Here is a 22966-nt window from a genome sequence, read left to right as displayed (position 1 = left end):
GACTGTGAAAGTGGAAGTAGAGCATCGAAGCAGCGAGAAGAGTGTGAGATTGGTTTGAGCATATCTGAAAGCTCTGCAAGGGAATGTGGATGATGTGATGCAAAGAGGAACAACGTGGACTTTAGCTAAAGAGGTTATCACTTTTTTATCAATCTGCTCAAAATCCTGAACGAGAAAAAGACAAGAACAAAAGTTGGTCTTTTTTTTTTTCATCATGTCTAGAGATGAGAGCATATAGACATAACGTTAAGTTAAATAACATGGATATTAATATATTAAAATAGTCAAGTTGAGCTATGCTGTGAAGTTCAAGCAATGGTAATAAACAAAAACAACATCTGGTGTTTTCACACACAAGTTCCTCCCCTTAAAAAAGAGGCCAGGCCAATGAGTCCTCCATCTTGTCTTTCTGCTGCAGTTGCCATGACAATGGTGCACAGTGCACCTGTCCCCCGAGACTCCCGCGGAAAAAAACGAGAGAAAATTAGAAGAAATAGAGAAGCAGAAAAACGATGGGGGAGAGGAGAGAGATATGGTGATGGTTGGTGAAGAGTGGCAAGATGATAAAATGTAGCGATGATGGAAGATTTCATTCGTAAAGAAACCCAGGAAGCATGACTAATGAAGGCTGTACATTGACTCACCGAGGCCAAATCACTTGAGTCTCTTTCTAAATCAAACATGATGGAGACCAACACGAACACAAATAGCACATTTTATATTTTATTGAACAGCTTTTGTTTTGTTTTGTTTTTTCAGCTTGACCCCACATTTTCTATTGCCCATAGATGAAACATTAGTTAAGTAGAATATGTGTTTGGTTGCAGCAGGAGAAATACATATGGATCATATTTGCTCCTTTGCTTCTTCATATTTACTGCATAGTTACAGAAGGTACTCGTGCTAACCTTCAAGTTATTGACTGTATTCCGCACTGATTTGAATAGTATTGAGCACATTTGGAACCTCTCTGGTAAGAGGTTGCCTCTGTTGAAAGCAATGAAAAAACTGCTGGGAGTTTTGATGTTTGTCTCCCTCAATTTGACGTTAATTAATATATGTCATTGGCCAACCAGGATCGGTGACTACTCTGGATAAACATCTGCTCCACAACATTTTTTGTGCCACACACCGATTTCTCTTAGGCTTCATTCACACTGCAGGCAAATTTTGATTTCTTTGCCCATATGTGACGTATTAGATTTCTTTTCATACACTGTGAATAGTCCGATTCCGATGTTTTGTTTTTTTCCTGATCCATCTTGGGCTCATTCGTATGTAGATAAGCATCAGATATCTATCTAACCTCACCGCACTACAAACGCATATTACATGAATGAACCTGTATGTCCTCAAAGCAAAATACATCATTACTGTTTGACAAAAACATGATACCACATGTGAAGCTATCAGGTTAAGAAAACGTTATACTTTTAATTTACAGTAAAATCCTCACAATTGCCACAATAGCGTGATGGCGGAGACCTCCAAAAGGCACCAGATTTGCTTCTGTAAACACTGAGACGCATCACACGCGTTGCTGTGTACATGCCTGTCTCTCCACGTTCTATTTATGCAGCTAATCGCTAATGTTTTTGCAATATGAACGGCTACACAAAAAAATTGTTTTTGACAAAGCAATCCGAATTGGGCATGATCGTGCTGTGTTAACGTAGCCTCTTGACATATTTTTGAAGACTGGCAAAGAGACATCTATAACACAATTTGAAAATGAATGTAGTTTTTAAAAAAATTGGTGCTCTGTGCTTGTTGTCTTCAACAAACCACTTCTACTTAAAATTAGGGTTGTTCCGATCATGTTTTTTTGCTCCCAATTCGATTCCGATCGTATTAGTTTGAGTATCTGCCGATCCCGATATTTCCCGATCCGATTGCGTTTTTTTTTTGCTCCCGATTCAATTCCAATCATTCCCGATAATTTTTCCCGATCATATACATTTTGGCAATGCATTAAGAAAAAAATGAATAAAACTCGGACGAATATATACATTCAGCATACAGTACATAAGTACTGTATTTGTTTATTATGACAATAAATCCTCAAGATGGCATTTACATTATTAACATTCTTTCTGTGAGAGGGATCCACGGATAGAAAGACTTGTAATTCTTTAAGGATAAATGTGACTTTGTATATTGTGACAAAATATTGCCATCTAGTGTATTTGTTGAGCTTTCAGTAAATGATACTGTTGCCATCTGTTCTGCCCAAATGCATGATGGGAAGTGCACCCATGACTGTGCATAGTGGTACCAATTGATATATCTTCTCTGCGTTGAGAAATAACATAGGGTGTTAAGAAAAAGATCAATTACTACCTTTCTTCCCCACATTGCATCTCACGATGTTTCTAATAGTAGGGAGAGGGACTGTAAGGCTTTAGCCAATTTAAAAAAAAGGCTCCAAAGGTTGCCAAAATTCACTCTACTCATTTTACGCTGCCTTTTAGCTCTATAAATAGATAAAACGGTGCCATTACAGATTGAACGTGACAATGTGTGAGTGGGCCGTGCAGCGCATGCATTAATTGCGTTAAATATTTTAACGTGATAAATTTTTTTTTTTAATTAATTACCGCCGTTAACGGGATAAATTTGATAACTCTACCTTAAGCCTAAACTAATGACTCTGGATGAGTGTAACATATTATGTCTGTAACGTTAAATACAATTAGAAAACGATTTATTTAAAAATATATATATATATATTAAAAAAGGCATGTCCGATATTTTTTTGCCGATTCCGATACTTTGAAAATGACGTGATCGGACATCCCGATCGATCGGGACATCTCTACTTATAATAAATAAATATATAAATATAACTCCAAAGGCTCATTTGAAGTGGAATCGCCACTGTTTCATATTTTTATGAAACCACACCCAATTATTATTGGATAAACAGCCTTCGGTTACAATTCTTTCTCTCTAAAGGCCAGTAAAATCTGGAACAATTTACCACTCATCATTAGGGAGTGTCCCACAAAAGAACCTTTAAAACTCGGCTCAAGCAGTGGTTGAAAGTAAACCAGTCCTGCAATCACTGACTTATAAGTTCTTAGTAACCGATTGTACTGTGCTGTTTGATTGTAATCTTTTGTTCTTTTTTGTCTTTTTGTGTCTTTGAGTTACCTGCCTAGGGACTGCGGATGTAAATTAGCATTTTTGCTACAATCTGGCATATTTACATCTTTTAGATGTTCATCAATGTGCACTGTCCCTATTAAATAATAATGGTGAGATATCTTGTCATGGAAGAAGCAGGGGGCAACAAAGAATAGCATGTACAGCAGATATTTTGAGGGGCTGCTGTCAGTTAAAAGCCCTTTGTTAATGGAATGTATTTCAGCAACCTAAGCAAAAGAAAGATGTGTGCTACCTAAGAGTCTCATTTTCACTTAAAGGGGCTTTAATGAAATCATAAGCACTGCTGAGGTCAAGTTGATGATAACAGCAGTTAAAACACATTTGATCGCTTTCCGTACGTGCATGCAAACTTAAAAGTGTAATGTTATGTTGTACCTTGACTTACGACAGTTAATGAAGTGCTTAAAGCAATAGACAACACCCAATTTCAATGACTTTCATGTGAAATACGACTGCACAAAGTATTTAATTTTGCAAATCCCGCAGTTCTTAGACCTAAAAAAAATGGAGAAAAAAAATCACAACACCTACAAGCGCAGCCATTGTTGTTGTAAGGCCATCAGGAAATGCTGGGGACCCAGTTGCAGAGGTGGTGAAGTGTTTATTCAAAAAGCAAACGGTCAAACAAAAATCACACTAAAGGGGGAAAAACGCGCTACAAAAACAGTATTCGTGAAGCGTGGTCTTCTCAGGAGTGAGGCTTCTAGCGTTTGTGCTGGAATCTTCTAGCAAGTGGTGTGTTTTTGGCCTGCGCTTAAAAAGACTCTACCAATAAGCCACAGGTGTTGTCAGTTAGCCTCACCCCTGAGGAGACCGGTCCGTCTCACACCCGTGCAGCCTGCAAACAGGGACAAAAGGCATCAACAAGGAACAAAAGGCAGGATCACAACAATTGTGAGAAAAAAACTTGCTAAGAAAACAGGCACACACTCTTTATAGTTTTTGTACCTATTTAATCTGTCTAGATAAAACCCACTTCACTTCCTGGGTCTATTAAAGTTTATTTCTCAAATAGTCGCAAATAGCACAGTGATGAGTAGGTGGGACAATCTGAGATACCCGCATTTTAAAATATCTGAGAATGGCTATTTCGCCAATGTCTGGAAAATATTGGCTTTTAATTGCGTTCTACTCTATTACAGCACATTGGGGAAAACAAATGTTCACCTTCTTAAACAGGATTCTTTCCGCTAAGATACATATGGTTAGGGCTGCAGCTATCGATTATTTTAGTAGTCAATTAATCGATGAACTAGTTAGTTTGAATAATCGAGTAATCGGATAAGGAAAACAAAAAATTAAAATACCTGAGCTGAGTCTCAAACAGTATGAAAAAAATAAATAAATGAGGATCCATGTACAACAAAAGAACAATTGGCTAATTTACATAGCAAAAGTCCGCTAGCTTAAATGCTGTAAAATGCTTTTTTCATTTTTTTTTTTTATAATGCTCTTAAAAAATTGTTCACACACATATTCTCACAAGAAACGGCTAATTATACCCATAAACTAAATTACAAAGCATGAAAAAAAACCCGCTCAAACAAAAACTTGCCTTATGTTTGTCTTAAAGCAGTAATGTGAAGTAATTTCTTCACATGCCAAATAGGGTCACAAGTAAAGTAATTAAACATTGTCCAACAAATAAAGCATGAAAAAACAATTTATATGTTGTATATTTGACAAAATAATCGCGTTTCCGAAGTTCGAACCTGAAAGGGGACGAACCCGGAAGTGATACATCACACCGGAAACGCGATGGCACCTCCATACATACGGCCGCCATACAAAGCCCTTCAAACAATGATTCAAACAGCGATATAAGCGATTGATCAAGCGCAAGGGAGGAGATCCAAGTTTTTGAAGAGTTGGAGGAAGAAGAGGAGATTGGAATTTCATGTTATTAACCAGACGCTAATCAGGATGCAAACAATGTGCCTAGACTTCCTGACATGGAATGGATACAAGACCCATCGAGATTGCAACATTGGTAAGATATAGGCTGTTATTATTTTCATGATTTGAAGATGCAGATATTTGCACATAATTTTATGTTTTTGTCAATCTGATGACATTGTTAAAAAAAATAATAATCAGACTTCATGTTCATTTTGGCAGATCCGGCAGCTCTCGTGCATATAAAATAATAATATAAAAACGTTGGGGGGAAAGAAGGAGATGAGTCGTTGTTATATCTTGACCGAGTGACCCACACGACACCTTTATTGGCTTTTACAACTTTACTCAACGTCTTGCCAAGTGACTCTGAACAACTTTTCTCTCTTTTAGTGAAGGAGTAAGGAACAAACAATAACACATCTAAATGACATGCGTACACTCTATTGGTGAACTTCCGTATTGCAACTAAATAAAATCCACTATATCACAGTCGCCGATTGTTTCTCCACTTTATTGTGGCAACAATAAGAAAACAAAGTGGCGTCTAATGGCGTGAGGAAATGTAGTTTTTTCACACAAGCGAACAGATTACAAAGCACCACTTCAGTGTTGTCCCGAGACTACATTTCCCATGATTCACTGCGTGGCCTGGGCGCTCGCTGATTCGCTGCCAGACATTAAAAGCAACACTTGTCACCTGTCAGCGGCTCTCGCGAAGCGGCGAAACACAAACTAGAAGGCTTCAAAGCGATCACCGTGAAAGAAACGGCGAACCGTACAAATGCAATGCAATGCTTGAAGCATGAAGGTGGAAATACATGATACAAATACAAATAAATAAAAAATAAATAAACAAACTCACCGGCGGTGTGTGTCTCTTACTGCAACGTGACCGTGAATTACCGCGACGCCGACCCGCTTATGTGCACATCCACACCCCTTTCCCGATTGACAGTGGATTAACCCTTTCGGACAAGATCGTAGATGACGCACAACTTAAACACGCTTAACCTAGCGAACGCAACAACACCTATGATCGGGGATAGCCTCGGCTAACGTCGCTAGCTTATACTGTTCATTCCTCAACAATTGGCAGCTCCGCTTTGACAAAGTCATCAATCATCTATCCAAAAATCACACTTACTTTTTGGCAAATCCTTGATCATAAGCAGACTGGTTAAGGAAGCAGGCATCTTCGAAGTGTTTGCAGCAGAGAACACTACTCGATGATGGCATGAAATTCATTCGCTTCGTGCGAATGAAAGATGTCCACTTACGTGCCCTGCTATCCTTTGGCCACTCATACAACTTTTCGTTTGAGTGAGAACAAAACATCGCCACACACCGCCGTGGCATCTTACCGAGAAGCAATGCAACAAACAATACTGTTCTATGGCGGACTTCCCTCGCACTTCCTGGTGTGACGTAATTTCCGAAGATTTCCGAAGATTGCCGAAGAAAAGCATTTTCGTTGTCAAGGGCGTTGCTATGGGTTAAACAAAGAATCTGGAAGGGTTGCGTTAAAAAAAATAATGAAAATATGCTTATAATTGTTTAGCCATTGATATTGTTCAAAAACATGGTTGGCCAACCTTAGTTCACATTTCCCCTTTAACAGGAAGCAGCTGGATTAAGCCATGTGAAATGAGGCAGACTAGAGGGCAGTGTATCCATCCAAATCAATGAAGCTAAATGCAAACACTTTCAAAACAAACCATTAAAACGCCACTTTAATTAAACGAATACTCGAAGCAGCAAAATTTAATTCGAATTTTTTTCTAATCGAATACTCGAGTTAATCGATTAATCGTTGCAGCACTCCATATGAAGAAGGTGTTTTCTATCTCTTTATGTTGACAAGAATACTGTACATGCAAGTCCAGTTTTGACAGGCGGTGCCAACATTTTATGGTTGCTCCATCTAGGGTGCATATCTGGCATAAAGACACAGTACATAAATGAACGAATTAAGTAGAAAGGCCAATCTTTCCCCTATAGGTTCTCAACCTGCATGCTGACATTATAGCAAATGAATGTTGCACGTATGCATTTAGATGCTTCATCAGACTTTGGCGTGTTGCATGAGCATGCAACTATCATAAATGTTTCATTGACTTTGAATAACGCATTTACGTCAGGCGCACTCAAAGATTTGCATCTGGTATTGTGATTCTGCAAGCAACTGCATTCTGGAAAAGGTTAGCGTGTGTAAGGCCACGAAGTCTTCATTCTTTTCTGTATTGTTCCATGTTTAAATACATAATGTGTTGCTAACTTTGGTAACCTTGTCATCAGTGTGAACTTTTCCGGAGCTTTCTGTTGACCTTCCCTGATATAATTCGGCACCCCTGGGAATCTTAAACTGCGGTTGAATAAGGAAACACTTACTTATTGAAACCTGTCGTCTAATATGTAACCCTTGAGGGAAAGCCACACTCGCACAGATGCAAGCGTGCACACTTGTCAGCAGCTATGTGCTTCCAGCTGCTCCAGTCGCGAGCATCCTATAATCCGATGAGAGGGAGAGAGAGAACTAGAAGTGGAGAGAGTCTGAGAGGGGGAAAAGCAAAGATGAATTATGAATCATGTAGAGCGATGGGCTTTGCAGCAACAGACAGTTTTAACATTTAATGATTTTTTTTTTTTTTTTTTTTTTTGCCAGTGCAGCAGTAAGAGCTTGAAAATGGATGAATGCATGTTGTTGCACATGCTCATGTTGCTGTAACCTTCTGGTCTATTTCTCTGTGTGTATGAAAATAATTCATATTAACTCATTGGCTGTCATTGTTGGTTATTGATTAATGAGAGTTACGATAAAAAATTACCAGTTACAGTGGGGAGAACAAGTATTTGATACACTGCCGATTTTGCTGGTTTTCCCACTTGCAAACCATGTAGAGGTCTGTAATTTGTATCATAAGTTCTCTTCAACTGTGAGGGACGGAATCTAATACAAAAATCCAGAAAATCACACTATATAATTTTTAAATAATAAATGTGTATTTAACCGCATGAAAAAAGTATTTGATATATTCATTACCAACTAGTAAATATTTCGGCTCTTAGTTCTTTTTTAAGAACCCCTCCTGTTCTCCACTCATTACCGGAAGTAACGGCACCTGTTTGAACTTGTTACCTGTATAAAAGACACCTGTTCACATGCTCAAACAAACAAACTCCAACCTCTCCACAATGGCCAAGACCAAAGAGTTGTGTAAGGACTTCAGGGATAAAATAATAGAGCTGCACAAGGCTGGGATGGGCTACAGGAAAATAAGCAAGCAGCGTGGTGAGAAGGTAACAACTGTTCGAGCGATTATTAGAAAATGGAAGAAGTTCAAGTTGACGGTCAATCTGCCTCGTTCTGGGGCTCCATGCAAGATCTCACCTCGTGGGGCATCACTGATCATGAGGAAGGTGAGGGATCAGCCCAGAACTACACGGCAGGACCTGGTACATGACCTGAAGAGAGCTGGAACCACAGTCTTGAAGAAAACCATCGGAAACACATTACGCCGTCATGGATTAAAATCCTACAGCGCACGCAAGGTCCCGCTGCTGAAGCCAGTGCATGTCCAGACACGTCTGAAGTTTGCCACTGACCATCTGGATGATCCAGAGGAGCAATGGGAGAAGGTCATGTGGTCGGATGAGACCAGAGGAGCAATGGGAGAAGGTCATGTGGTCGGATGAGACCAAAATTGAAGTTTTTGGTCTAAACTCGGCTCGTCGTGTTTGGAGGAAAAAGAAGGATGAGTACAACCCCAAGAACACCATCCCAACCGTGAAACATGGAGGAGGAAACATCATTTTTTGGGGCTGCTTCTCTGCCAAGGGTACAGGATGACTGCACCGTATTGTGGGGAGGATGGATGGGGCTATGTATTGCCAGATCTTGGCTGACAACCTCCTTCCTTCAGTGAGAGCATGACAACGACCCAAAGCACACAGCCAAGGCAACCAAAGAGTGGCTCCGTAAGAAGCATCTTAAGGTCCTGGAGTGGCCTAGCCAGTCACAAGATCTGAACCCGATAGAATATCTATGGAGGGAGCTGAAAGTCCGTGTTGCCCGGCAGCAGCCCCGAAACCTGAAGGCTCTGGAGAAGATCTGCATGGAGGAGTGGGCCAAAATCCCTGCTGCAGTGTGTGCAAACCTTGTCAAGGACTACAGGAAACGTTTGGTATCTATAATAGCAAACAAAGTTTTCTGTACCAAATATTAAGTTCGATTTTTGTGATGTATCAAATACTTATTTCATGCAATTAAATGCAAATTTATTATTTAAAAATCATACACCGTGATTTTCTGTTTTTTTGTATTAGATTCCGTCCCTCACAGTTGAAGAGAACTTATGATACAAATTACAGACCTCTACATGCTTTGCAAGTTGGAAAACCAGCAAAATCGGCAGTGTATCAAATACTTGTTCTCCCCACTGTAATTGTTTTTACATTAACCACACAGTAACTTCGGCATACTACCACTTATAACACTCAAACTAAGGAAATGTAACAGCAACCATACTGGTCTAGCGGCTTTAATGTTTTTTTGTTTGTTTGTTTGTTTGTTTTTTTTGTAAATTAACTAATTGGTTGTCAATGACACCGATATATTTTATGTCCAATCCATTTGGGCCTCCCAGTCCAAATGGATTGGATGTCTGTTGCCTTGCATTGGTGTTATTGTCACCTTCTTAAAGGAAAAGTGAAGACCTATTATTTGTAAATGATTTTCATGTGAAAGACGGTTGCACAAATAATCTAAATGTGAAAATCACAAATTTCATAGAGTTATGATAACGGAGAAAATCATGTTTAAACACTGAAAAATGACACTACTTGCGAGGATAGCCATTGTTACACAAACATGATGTTAGTCACGCCACAAGCCTACAGCACATAAACACTTATACAGTTGAAACAGGTCAAAATTAGCCAAGAAAAAAGGCATGCACTCTTTTTGGTTTCTGTACCAGTGTAATATGTTTGTCTTTTTCTTTTTTATTCTGAGATTTAGATAAGGCCCACTTCACTTCCACAGCCCATTAAATTGTATAGGCCATTGAAAATACATATACAGTGTATTATACATTTTTTATTGCCCATTTCAAAATATGTGCGGGCACCAGTAATATTACATAATATTCATTTATTTTCCGAGCTGCTTATCCTCACGAGGGTCGCGGGGGTGTTGGAGCCAATTCCAGATAACCACGGGTAGTAGGCGGGGTACATCCTGTATTGGTTGCCTTTCAATCTAGAGGGCACAAGGAAACGAACAACCATTCTCGCACACAATCATACCTAGTGACAATTTAGAGTGTTCACGCAGCTTACCATGCATGTTTTTAGGATGTGGGAGGAAACCAGAGTACCCGGAGAAAAACCACAAAGGTACGGGGAGAACATGCAAACTCCACACAGGAAGGCGTGGTGTAGTGTACCGTGGGCTACACATTTGAGACCTCTGTCCTAGATGAATGTAATTAATTAAAAAAAAAAAAGTTTTAGAAAAAATCTTAATTTGTGCATGAAAGGGTTAATTAATTTGAAGGGCCGCTTTTTTTTTTTTTTTTTTTTTTTTTTTTTGGGTAAAACATTTTTTTAAACTAAATATACAATTATCACTGCCAGCGCCTTCCAGTCAAAATGGTTTGAAAGTTGCGTTGTCAATAGCATTGAGACATACAGTGCCCTCCATAATTATTGGATGTATAATAAATATGTGTTTTTTAGCTTCTAATAATTTTTTTTCTAAATAATATGGGACCTTAATGGAAAAAAGAGAAAAATCCAACCTTCAATACGAGTGCATTTATTCAGTGGGGAAAAAATCCCACATAAAGAAATAATTATTTGACATCAAATAATGTGTGTCACAATTATTAGCACCCCTGGTGTTAATACTTTGTACAACTCCCTTTTGCCAACAAAAAAGCACCTAATCTTCTCCTATAATGTTTTACAAGATGGGTAAAGACAGAAAGAGGGATCTTCAGCCATTCCACTTTGCAGAATCTCTCTAAATCATCCAGAGACCTGGGTCCTCTCCTCTGTACTCTCCTCTTCAGCTCACCCCACAGGTTTTCAATGGGGTTGAGGTCTGGGGACTGAGATGCCCATGGGAGGAGCTTGATTTTGTGTCTGGTGAACCATTTCTGTGTAGATTTGGCCATATGTTTAGGGTCATTGTCTTGCTGAAAAACCCAGTGATGACCCATCTTCAGCTTTCGGGCAGAGGGCAACAGATTTTGATTTAAAATGTCCTGGTATTTCAAAGCATTCATGATGCCATGCACCCTAACAAGGTTCCCAGGGGCTTTGGAAGCGAAACAGCCCCACAGCATCACTGACCCACCCCCCATACTTCACAGTGAGTATGAGGTGCTGTCTACATGCCAACAAGCTGTTTGGGAGGCATGCACGGAGAAAACCTTTCCTCACTCACAATCATAAACGCAAACGTCTGGAGTTCGCCAAGCGGTATTGGGGCTTCAACTGGGACCGTGTGCTTTGGTCAGATGAGACCAAGATTGAGCTTTTTGGCAACAAAAACTCTAAGTGGGTCTGGCGTGCCACAAAAGATGCGCATTCTGAAAAGCACCTCATACCCACTGTGAAGTATGAGGGTGGGTCAGTGATGCTGTGGGGCTGTTTCGCTTCCAAATGCCCTGGGAACCTTGTTAGGGTGCATGGCATCATGAATGCTTTGAAATACCAGGACATTTTAAATCAAAATCTGTTGCCCTCTGCCCAAAAGTTGACGATGGGTCGTCACTGGGTCTTTCAGCAAGACAATGACCCTAAACATATGGCCAAATCTAATAAATAAACTTGTATTGAAGGTTGGATTTTTCTCTTTTATTCCATTAAGGTCCCATATTATTTAAAAAAAAAAAAAATATTAGAAGCTAAAAAACACATACATAATTATTATAAATCCAATAATTATGGAGGGCACTGTAAGCTTTCAATGCCAGCCATCCCAGTTGAAATGGATTTGATGCCTATCGCTTTCAGTGGCGTTCATGAATTTAAAAAATGAATCTTTGAAATAATGCTGAAAGAGTATGATAGTGAAAGAGTAAAATAATGCATCTGTGAAATACAGCTGTAAGACTGTCTTGAATGAATGTGTTGGGGTGGAAAAAAATGCTACTGTTTGATTTCCTTGGCAACCGCTACTCTTTGTCCCAGTCCTGCCTGATGCCGTTCATGCATTCATTTTTCTATTTTTGTCTCACGCGCATACGGGCGCTGCTGTAATACGTAGCAGCAACAGCAAGGGAGAAGGACTGTTTTTGGGGAAAAAAAACCTAAGCATATTCTTGGTATGGGGAGGATAAACAATCAGTGGGAATTGATAACACGCAGATGAATCATGATGCATGTTTGCTGAGGTGGATTGTGTGTGAGCAGGAAGCGATGAAGTGGGAATGTGGCTTATTCCCCACACTGCCTATACTATTAATATTTCATCAGCACAAATGAGATTGATCTTCTATGTTAACTGCTGTATGAGAAAGGGGGTGTGGTGGCAGAGTAGATGAGGAGGGGGGAGAAAACGACGAGCAAAACTAAGGCATGAAGCGGCATCAGCAATGTGCTTCACTATATACTGACTGCGGCTCAGTTTTCCTTTTGATATAGTGAGAGAGCTCACCATATCACTGACCGAGCAATCCTGGGGGTGTTTGTAGTGGGTGGTCTCTAGCTTGAGCTCACGTGGAGACCTGTAGCTGAGAATGGCCATCCCGAGCTGCCGCTTCACCATCAGTCAACCTGTCAAACGTAGGAAGCTCCTCAGTGAATTGCAAGCCCGAGAGCGCTGAGCAGAGCGGGAATAGGCACAGGGGGAGGAGATCACTTAGATCAGCGAGAAACCCAGGCGCTCGCTGTTTCTCGGGCAGAGTCGCCCAGAGTGGAGGGAGAGAAGTGCTCGTGCTCTGTCGGGCTGCGGGGAGTTGGGTTTGTCCACTTGGACCTCGGAGTTTCTTATCAAGTGTGAGCAAGTGGAGAGGTCATTAATGATTTCTCTATCTCTCTGCCGCTGCTTTGCAGGAGTGGTGCCAGCCAAGAGGAGTCCAAAGCTGGTGGTGAGTATTACAATGTGTGTGGGGGGGTGTGTGTGCATGTGTCTGAATGAGGCATTCTATTTAAAGAACAATAGACAACAATATGGGATGGCATCAAACTACTTCCCGCCAGTTCTGCAACAACAGCTTTCCATTTTTTCTTTGTCCTGTCACCACCACTGTTCTTCATTTGTGCTCTTTTAAAATTGTGCGTCTGTCCTGTGACTGTTTAAGCAAAGTCTAGGAGGGTAGTTCAGCAGTGCCAAGCTGTCAGTGTGGGGGTGTCAGGGCACATCTCATTTAGAGCACATTTTGTCACTCAAATTATTTGATTATGTTAGGCTTTCTGTCAAAACCTTACACAATCCTCCATTTCTCATACCAAAGCATGTGCTCGCATTGCTGAAAAAATACACACAAAGATAATCAACATCAATACATTTGCTGCCATTGACAGTGATAGAGGCTAAATTCATAAGTACTCATTAGGCTAAAAATTGTTTTTACATTGTAGGGCAGCGTGGCTCAGTGGTAGAGTAGTCATTCCCCAACCCAGAGGTTGTGAGTTTGATTCCAATCCCTAGTGAGCTCCTCTAACTATCCTTGGGCAAGGTACTGAGACCCACGTTGCTCCTAATGCTGCATCATCAGTAGGTAAATGAAAGATATAGTGTCAAAGTGCTTTGTTTATCTTGAAGGTGGAAAGGCACTATACAAGTGTAAGTCCATTATCCATCGGGCACAACACAGTAACTTTGGCATAGTACCAATTATAACACTGAATGTAAGGAAACAGATCAATAACCTTCCTACTGTTGCAATGGCTTTAATGTTATTTAATTGACAGTGATAGGTCACTTGGCATGGCCATCTCATGGTTGTGCCTTTGCTGCTTTGACAGGGTGCGACTTGGCCACATGGTCGCTGTCAGGCGAAATTCTTCCATCTCAAAAACCACAACTTGCTTGAGTTTCCTTCTCCTTAGTCATGTCCATTCAGTCTGCTTTATTGCAGAGTTACCGACAAGAGAAAGGCTATAATACTTAACAAAAGCTTACGACTGTGAATACGTCATCTTTCCAAACTGTATTTTAAGAACCAAAAGTGGTGCAATAATAAGAGAGAGAGAACTGACTAGACAGTTTAATGCAGAAAAATATCTGCGTGCATATTTGCCACCTTCTTGAATAACAGTTGCAGCCCCAGAAAGCTGTAATTCTTCAGTGCAGAAGGACGCTGAATGATTATTTTAAACAAAGAATTAATATGTCATTATTTTTTTCAATGGATCGACTGAGATGAAATCTTTTTATTTTCATCATTTATTAATTAAACAGGACATAGAAATTGGCAGTGCAGGAAATATTCTGACAAATTCGCTCTCATTGAGTTGTTTTGGTCTGAAACATGGTGATCATTGTTTTCTACAAAGTCAAAAATGTTTTTAAATATTTGTTCTTTGTTATTATTGTTATTAAACAAAAATACTAGTCCTTCTAAAAAAAATTGCATATTGTGATAAAGTTTATTATTTTCTGTAATGTACTGATAAACATTAGAATTTCATATATTTTAGATTCATTACACACAACTGAAGTAGTTCAAGCTTTTATTGTTTTAATATTAATGATTTTGGCAAAAAAGCCAAGAAAACCCAAAAATCCCTATCTCAAAAAATTTGCATATCATGAAAAGGTACTCTAAAGAAGCTACTAACCTAATGATCTGAATCAACAAATTAACTCAAAACCCTTGCAAAAGATTCCTGAGGCTTTTAAAAACTCCCAGCCTTGTTCATTACTCAAAACCGCAATCACGGGCAAGACTGCCAACCTGACTGCTGTCCAGAAGGCCATCATTGACACCCTCAAGCAAGAGGCTAAGACACAGAAAGAAATTTCTGAGCGAACAGGCTGTTCCCATAGTGCTTTATCAAGGCACCTCAGTGGGAAGTACTTGGGAAGGAAAAAGTGTGGCAGGAAACGCTGCACAATCAGAAGAGGGAACCACACCCTGAGAAAGATTGTGGAGAAGGGCCAATTCCAGACCTTGGGGGACCTGCAGAAACAGCGGACTGAGTCTGGAGTAGAAACATCCAGAGCCACCGTGCACAGGCGTGTGCTTGCAATGGCAGAAGCGCCTGACCTGGGCTACAGAGAAGCAGCAATGGACTGTTGCTCAGTGGTCCAAAGTACTTTTTTCAGATGAAAGCAAATTTTGCATGTAATTCGGAAATTAAGGTGCCAGAGTTTGGAGGAAGACTGGGGAGAAGGAAATGCCAAAATGCCTGAAGTCCAGTGTCAAGTACCCACAGTCAGTGATGGTCTGGGGTGCCATGTCACCTGCTGGTGTTGGTCTACTGTGTTTTATCAAGGGCAGGGTCAATGCAGCTAGCTATCAGGAGATTTTGGAGCACTTCATGCTTCCATCTGCTGAAAAGCTTTATGGAGATGAAGATTTCATTTCAATTTCAAATCAAAAAGATATCTAAATGATAAATTGATTATCAAAATAAATGTCAATTGTTTGAAAATCAGTTGCCATTTAAATCAAACTGAATTATACAGACTTTTTGAGATGACCGTTATGACTCGAGTCTCTCGGAGAGTCAAGAAAAATTTTTATAAGACATTTCTCAGATAGTTAAAAGTCTTAAAAAGAGCTCGCTATTTGGTTTTATGCTATTTTCAACCGTTGACATCGGTTAGAAGCACATAAAAATAACAGACACGTGTTTAGTTAATTTTTTTTCTTTGAGAGTGAGAGAGAAATCGGTGATAAACTCATTGTCTTGAGACCGTTATGGTAGAAAAGAAGTGTAATGAAGGATGAATTGGACAAGGACCTTAATGAGACCTCTTTGAGAAACAAACAACTCCCCATTTTTACCACTCACTTCAATCTAAAAAAAATCAATACAGACCCAGAAGGGATACCAGTGCAGCTTTAAATGATTGTCACTTTAATAAACCTCAGGAAAGCAACTGCAAAGGTGTTTCCTCTGGACATGTAAGGTCAGCGCTGGGTTCAATTTGCACAGTTTAATGGAAGAAAAAGATTAGAGTTAAAAGCACCTACTCCTGGAACATTTGGATTAGGATTATTTTTACAACGGGCTATCAACCATGTTCACGTGGAACATTGACCGATGACGAGAGGGCACCACTAGCATTGTCTGTCTGTCCCTTTGTATTAGTTTTCCGTAGAGGAAAGGCGACAAAGCCACTCCTCCCCCCTGTAATATGCCAGAAGAATATCGCGCCATGTGTGCCATTGTGTCGGCACAAAACCGTTACCGTTTGGAATCTAATAGATGATGAGTATAAACTCCCATATGCAAGACCAGTTGTATTTTTCTCATCCCATCAAGCATATAGAAAAGCCCTTAGGAAAAGATGTGCCTCATTTTATTGGACCTCTGTCTTAGTTACCTGTCAATATGACAACAGATTGGTTATATGATTAATTGTGAATAAAATAAGTTAGGTAAATCTAATAAAGTTTGTTTGTGACATTTAGGGATACACAACTAGATAATTATGAATTCACCTCGAGAGAAATGTTGGCCTTTGCTGAATCAGAAGATAAAGAAATGCTTTCACAATATGGGATAATGACCGTCAAGCCATTACCTCATTCACTGCCAGCGCAGGCGTATTTTTCAGGTTATGTGCTTTGGTAGTCAGTAAAACATGTCCAATTATGAGGCTCTTTTTATCCATCTGCTGTAAATTTATATTAGTTTATCACTAGTTGACGTCCAATCCATTTGAACCTTGAGAGGTGGCAACGAATGAACATTCGCTGGCACCCCTCTCAGTTCAAATGATGTCTATTGCTCTCAAAGGGAGCCAATAAGTTAAAAACACCTCTTATGACAAGTCACAATGGATTGGATGTCTATTGTTGTCAATGGCAGCCAAAGAGAAACATATTTTCGAACTTCATTTAAAATGAGACCCGCTCAGAGTGAAAATGTAGATGTATTTTTATGATTTCAATCACCATGTTATCATTTTACCTCACAAGAAGCATTAGAAATGGCATTTTTCTTTGGATTTCTTCCACTCATTCTTTTACAATTGAGATTAACCTTGATTTTTTATACTAAACAAAACAGTTGGATTCATAAGAAAGACTTTCTGACAATTTCAACTGTCTTGCAACCATGGCAACTGAATCTTTTCAATTGCGAAAATTCTGAGCGAGAAATACTTAGTGCTGATACTACAAAATAGAAAACCTTGAATGTCGCTACATTCTCCACTGCTGAATCTTCACTCTGAAAATGACGCGCTTATCACTTTGCCCTCTGCCCCCATCTTCTACTCTTTTGTACCCACACCTCTCCACACACCCTCTTTTTCTTATGCATTCAGCATCAGTTAGAAAGAAAGGACAGCCAGAGCAGCTCCCAACACAGCGTGTGCAGCCATCGCAGCGCCCACACGGACTCACCTAGCCACGCGCCCTCTACTATGCCCAGCGAGGCTGTAGTACCCACTCCCGCTGCCCCCACCCAGCCGCTGCCAGGCTTGCCCCCCCACGATCCTGCAGATGGAACCCTTACCCTCCAGAAGAAGCCAGACCCGTTTAAGATCTGGGCGCAGTCAAGGAGCATGTACGAGAGCAGATGTGAGTAACGCCGATTGTTAATATTTATGGTACTTAAGTGCCGTATTAAAGCTCTATGTGTGATTTGTGTATTAAGTGGTCTTGACAAATTATTGCAGGATGAATCACGACAGAGTTGCATTAGTGGTGAGGAGAGTCCTTGAAACACATGACCACCTGCATGAATGCATTGACGTAGGCTTTGCGTTTGTGTACTCTTGAGGAATATGCACTATTAGACATATATTTGACAAGAACATTAACTCATTCCCTGCCGTTGACAGCCAGTGACAGACTCCCAATCCATTTTAACTTAGATTTGGATGAGATTAGATCGTCAATGGCAGTGACTGAATTAAAGTGCGTACGACAGGGGAAGAAAAGTCTTAAATAGCATTATTATGTGAATTAGAATCATATTTTGAGACAATTCGACTATATACAACAATTTAGCAAAGCGCAGATGACGAGAAATTAGTCTTTTAATCTGCCCGTTAGCCACGCCTACCATTATAGGGCTCTAGCGTCCCCAACAGTTGGATGACGTCAGCAGAGTAACGATTTCATCTGATTTAGTATGCAGCCCATTGAGGGGGAATTATTCAGAACGAGGAAAATGCGACGAAGAGAACCACAAAATTTCATTGTTTCCGTCTCTCTACTCCAATATTTTTACAGGATATTCTTTTCATCCAAGTATTTTTCTCTAATAGCTAAATAAATGGCATGGTCATGCCAAATAACAGTCTTGTGCTAAATGGGATATGAAAAAGGTACCACACTATTCAACCCTGAAAACAAAGAAACAAAAAATCAGGCTAGGAGGATTAACGCAGATACATTCCTTGAATATACCTACAAAATGTTATTGATACATCCACATATAATAGAGAAATAGCTATTTCAGTTATTTTTCTCTCCAAGAAGAAGAAATCGAGTGACGTTTTGAGCCCTCCCTGCGGGTGGGCTAACAACAGCCTTTTGATGGCTATTGCGTTTGTGGCAACTAAAATAAACAGATAAATTCTTTACATTTCAGTCATTTTGGGGGGCTGCCTTTTTGTGCGGCACCACCCTTCCCTATGAAATAAAATCAACATCAGACTGCTTATGATTTAGCAACATAAATGCCATGACCAATTGAATATATGGTCAAAATTCTGCACAAAAATTATGTAAAGCAGCCGTACGGTAAATTTCATTTCAAAAAGATTTTTGTGAGGTCTTCCGCCAATTGCTTCAACTCATAAAAACTTCCAGTCAATTTTAAGATTAAAGGGCCACAGATAAAAGGTGTCTTGTCCCCTTCTACCGTTTTCAGTCATTTTTAGGTCGCTGATTAGCAATATAAAAGCCACATCCTTTTGAAATGATTGCATTATTCACTTCGCCCCTCATATATCACACATCTGCTGTGTTATGTTATTGCCAATAGACGTGAGCTCTCTGTTGTGTAGTGCAGGAGTGGTTAATAATAATGGCAGCCCGTAGAATCTAGGACTTCTGCTGATTAAATATTAACTGGGCCCAGAAAGGCCTGCTTTAAGCTGGGGCTGATTAGTGTATGTATTTGATAACCCCTGGAGGAGCTCTAGAGTCATATGTGGAGGATGAAAAAAACCACACTGGAAGAAGAAGGAGACAAAGATTCTCAAAGAGGCCCAATTCTGTCTGCGTATTCAAGGTTCATGCTGAAGTATAACCTGCTTAGTGTGATAATTTTTCTAGTAAAAGTGAATGGAATCTAGTTAAGTTAAAGGTGACCTCGCATGGAATTCTTTTTTCTTTCTTATGGCGGAAAACACTCTGTTCCCCTCTGAGACCCCTAATTTGGCCAAATTTCAAAATTGTCCTATATGCATGTGTGATACATCATTGGAAAGCTTAAAATCTCAATTTTCTGGGGGAAGAAATTTTTTGAAAAGAAGGGCATCTAAAAAAAAATAAATAAATAAACAGCAAAACCCTAACTGGAGTTGACAGCACGCGAGAGCAGAATTGAAGACGCCATGATTTTTAACGAGATATTATCGCGTTCTTACCTCTTTTCGATCCATAAACTCCATGTAGCATGTATCACCGGGTGTCAAGGCACAGCTGTGAATGACCAAAGCCGGATTTTGGGGGGATTTTTGGAGTGAAACATGGTAATATAACAAGGGCTGCGATGCAGAAATCGCAGACATCAAGGAGTGGTCGAGATTTTCATTTTCATATATTTACCCTTTTAAATGTTTTTTTTTTTTTTTTTTTTTTTTTCCTTTGGATCGATTACTTATCTAACATATCGGAGGAAATGCAACAGTAACAAAAAAATACAATTAAGCGATAGTTATGAGGTAGATATCCGTGAGTTTTTTACAGACACCATTTTTTTCATTGTGACGTCATTTGTTTAAAAGTTTAAAATATGCGAGTGAATAATTTTTTAAAGTCCTTTTTTTTTAAACGAAATATTAGACATCAATTAATGATTCTAAGCTAAAAATAACTGACATTTTGAATAATAAATAAAATTAATTACCTTTGTTTTATGGCTGGGTTGAAACAAAAGCGGTTGCGTGACGTCTTTAAACGGGGGTTTCCAGGGTAAAACGGACAAATTAAAAATAGTTTGGGGGCTTAATGCGTCATGAATCTGCTATGGCAGCATATAGGCATATTGTTCTATCAAATACAACAGTTGTTTTGACTTAAAATACAGCAGTTTCTTTTAGAGGGATGCAAGAGCAGAAACTGCTTTTTCAGTCTTGTCAGTGTTTTACGCCTTATACAAAAAAAATGAGTGCTTTCACTGTGTGCTTCCGACAAATCCATGCACAAATGGTCACGCGAGGTCTTAATGTAGACACTTGCCCACCAACACACTCACTAATCGATTACCAATGACAGAGAAGCATTTAAATTTTATGAAAAATAATGTAGAATAAAGAATGTAATACCACTTTGTTCCGACTGAATGATGTAGGCATAGAGTGTATAATTTTGATATAGTCAAAGAATAAGCATGTCTCGCTTCAGGCACAAAAAAACACGCCTGCTACAGTTGTAGCATGCGTGTTGTGATATGGTGCTAATGTACAATAACACTTAATGTATCATTCTAAAATTTAATTTTGGTAAATGTACAGTACAAGTTGCTAAAAACGAAAATGGTACAATTTTATGTAGCATGTTCATCTTAATGGTATTTTTGCCTTTTTAAGCTAGTTTTATGTCATCAACTGAGCTTTGATGCTACTGAGGAAGCAAGGGTCATCTGAAGGGTAATTACAGCCAACATCATTTAAATTAACATTAAGAGAACGGACAGGCCAATGAGCTACAGTCATGATGAAGCAGCCATACAGACAACAGGAAATCTTCATCCTGTAGACTGAATATACTGTACTAACACCAAGTCCCAGTGTTTTATTTCCCTTACTGATTTGTGGCGACACACAAATGCGGTCAGTGTCAGCTCGATACAGATTAATGTAAGGAATTTGTTTTTAGTGGTCTTTCATTGTGCTCAGCCAATGTGACAAGGTTGCAGCCAGTAAGTGTGTAGCCTCATTTATTTTCTTCATGCAAGAAGCCACTCTTGCTCAGCAAGGTGAACAGCAGTTGTTCATCCTGCCCGCCCACAATCCGGAGCAGGCACATTTAGTTGATCAATAATTGGACAAACAACCATAAATGTCTGTTTAATGTACAAAATAGACGCCAAACGCTATCAATTGCAGTTACATAAATGTTTTCATTGATTACTGTAGAGGCTGATCAGGGAGTGGAGTATGTATCAGGTAGAGGTGCACGATAATTATCGGTCCCATAATAGGAATTATGACGTCATCCCAATAAATCCGATAACAATATACATTATCGGTCCTAGGTATTAGTGATATTTTTGGCACAGTGTCGGATTGGGATGTGTTCGTTGTTTCCACTCCTGTTTTGCCTGTATGCAAAGTTTTGTTACTGTTCTGGAGGCCGTATTTTTCCTTCACGGAGTTAAAAACCTTACTATGGCACTTAGCAAATGTTTGCATTTTGCAGTGTTATGTTTAGAAGTTCTTGAGAGGCCTTTTGTTTATTGATAGGCTTGCTGTTCTCTAATTGCCAGGTTAAGAAAGTTGTTTCATGGACCGAGACGACAAAAGTCTCCTCTCCTGTTGCACCAAATGTTTTATCTGCTGACAAAGCACAATACCTGTTGAATTTGTTTGTTTTAGATCAGTGCTCATTGCTCAGAGTAGGCATGTGCCGGTTACCGGTTTCACGGTTTACTGTGGTGTGAAAAAGGCGCGGTTTCAAAACCACTAAAATTTTCCGTTAGACCGTAGTACGGTATTCGCTATTTTTCTTGTGTCAAAAATGCAGCCAGAAGCGGCTTGGCGCAGCAGCGCTCACCCCCTCCCGTTTGTTGCTGTGTGTGAAAGTGACGCTATCGGCTAGACAGCCAGCTAACCCAAAAACAAATACTCCAAACATAAGGCGTACTGTTCTTCAATTTATTGAGCTCTCAAATCATGGTAAGTGTAATATATAAAATGAATAAATTTAAAATGTTGTACAATTAGATTTTTCCATGTGAGTAGCTTCAACAGATTAGCACCATGGAAAAAGTTAGCCAAAAACAAAACACACATTTTCCTTTCAAATTCAATATACAAACTAACTAAAAGCTTACAAAGATGAATTTTAGCCTAGGCTTAGCTGGGAGAGCAACTTCGTTGAGTGTTACAGTCGCAAAGTGAGAAAACAAGCTTGACTCGCTTGAATGAAGGGGAAAAAGTGATAGCGTCAAAGATCGCTAATTGTGGAAGATGATCTTGCCCTAAGCACAAATCCACGTTCGCTGGATCAAGGAGAGGTCTCACTCCGAATGTTTTTTTTTTTTTTTTTTTTTTTTTTAGATGAAACCTTTCCACAACAATATTGACATTTTAACTAACTTATACATTTTTAACTAACTTATGAAATGTTCTTTTTAACACAGAGGCATGACATCATGTAGACTAGAGTTGACACAGTGGCTGAAAATGGCGAAAATTCACCCTCCACCCTCAAAAAAAAAGTCATGCAGTATAAATTTTTAAAAATTTTATTCAGAAGTGTTTTTACTTTTTTATAGAAATTATTTTGTTCTTGCTCTAATCTTGAGCAACTTGAGCTGTGGCTGTGAGTATAGTCTATAAGTTATATTTATTTTAATTTTATTTATAATG

The 22966-nt window shown here is 39.4% G+C and overlaps 1 protein-coding gene across 12 annotated transcripts in view; it reads left to right on the top strand.

The window, feature by feature from the left end:
- The window catches only part of LOC130906756 (membrane-associated guanylate kinase, WW and PDZ domain-containing protein 1-like), a 183678-nt gene that overhangs the window by 131375 nt on the left and 29337 nt on the right, over window positions 1-22966 (top strand). For all 12 annotated transcript variants that reach the window (XM_057821414.1, XM_057821404.1, XM_057821396.1 and 9 more), the window contains 2 exons: window positions 13129-13163; window positions 17522-17777. In XM_057821414.1, the coding sequence (XP_057677397.1) occupies window positions 13129-13163; window positions 17522-17777 (291 nt within the window). The remainder of the gene's footprint in view (window positions 1-13128; window positions 13164-17521; window positions 17778-22966) is intronic.

This window comes from Corythoichthys intestinalis, chromosome 2, assembly GCF_030265065.1.
Source record: "Corythoichthys intestinalis isolate RoL2023-P3 chromosome 2, ASM3026506v1, whole genome shotgun sequence".
NCBI lineage: Eukaryota > Metazoa > Chordata > Actinopteri > Syngnathiformes > Syngnathidae > Corythoichthys > Corythoichthys intestinalis.
Note: the sequence above shows the minus strand (reverse complement) of the source record. Positions and strands in the feature narration are given on the sequence as shown.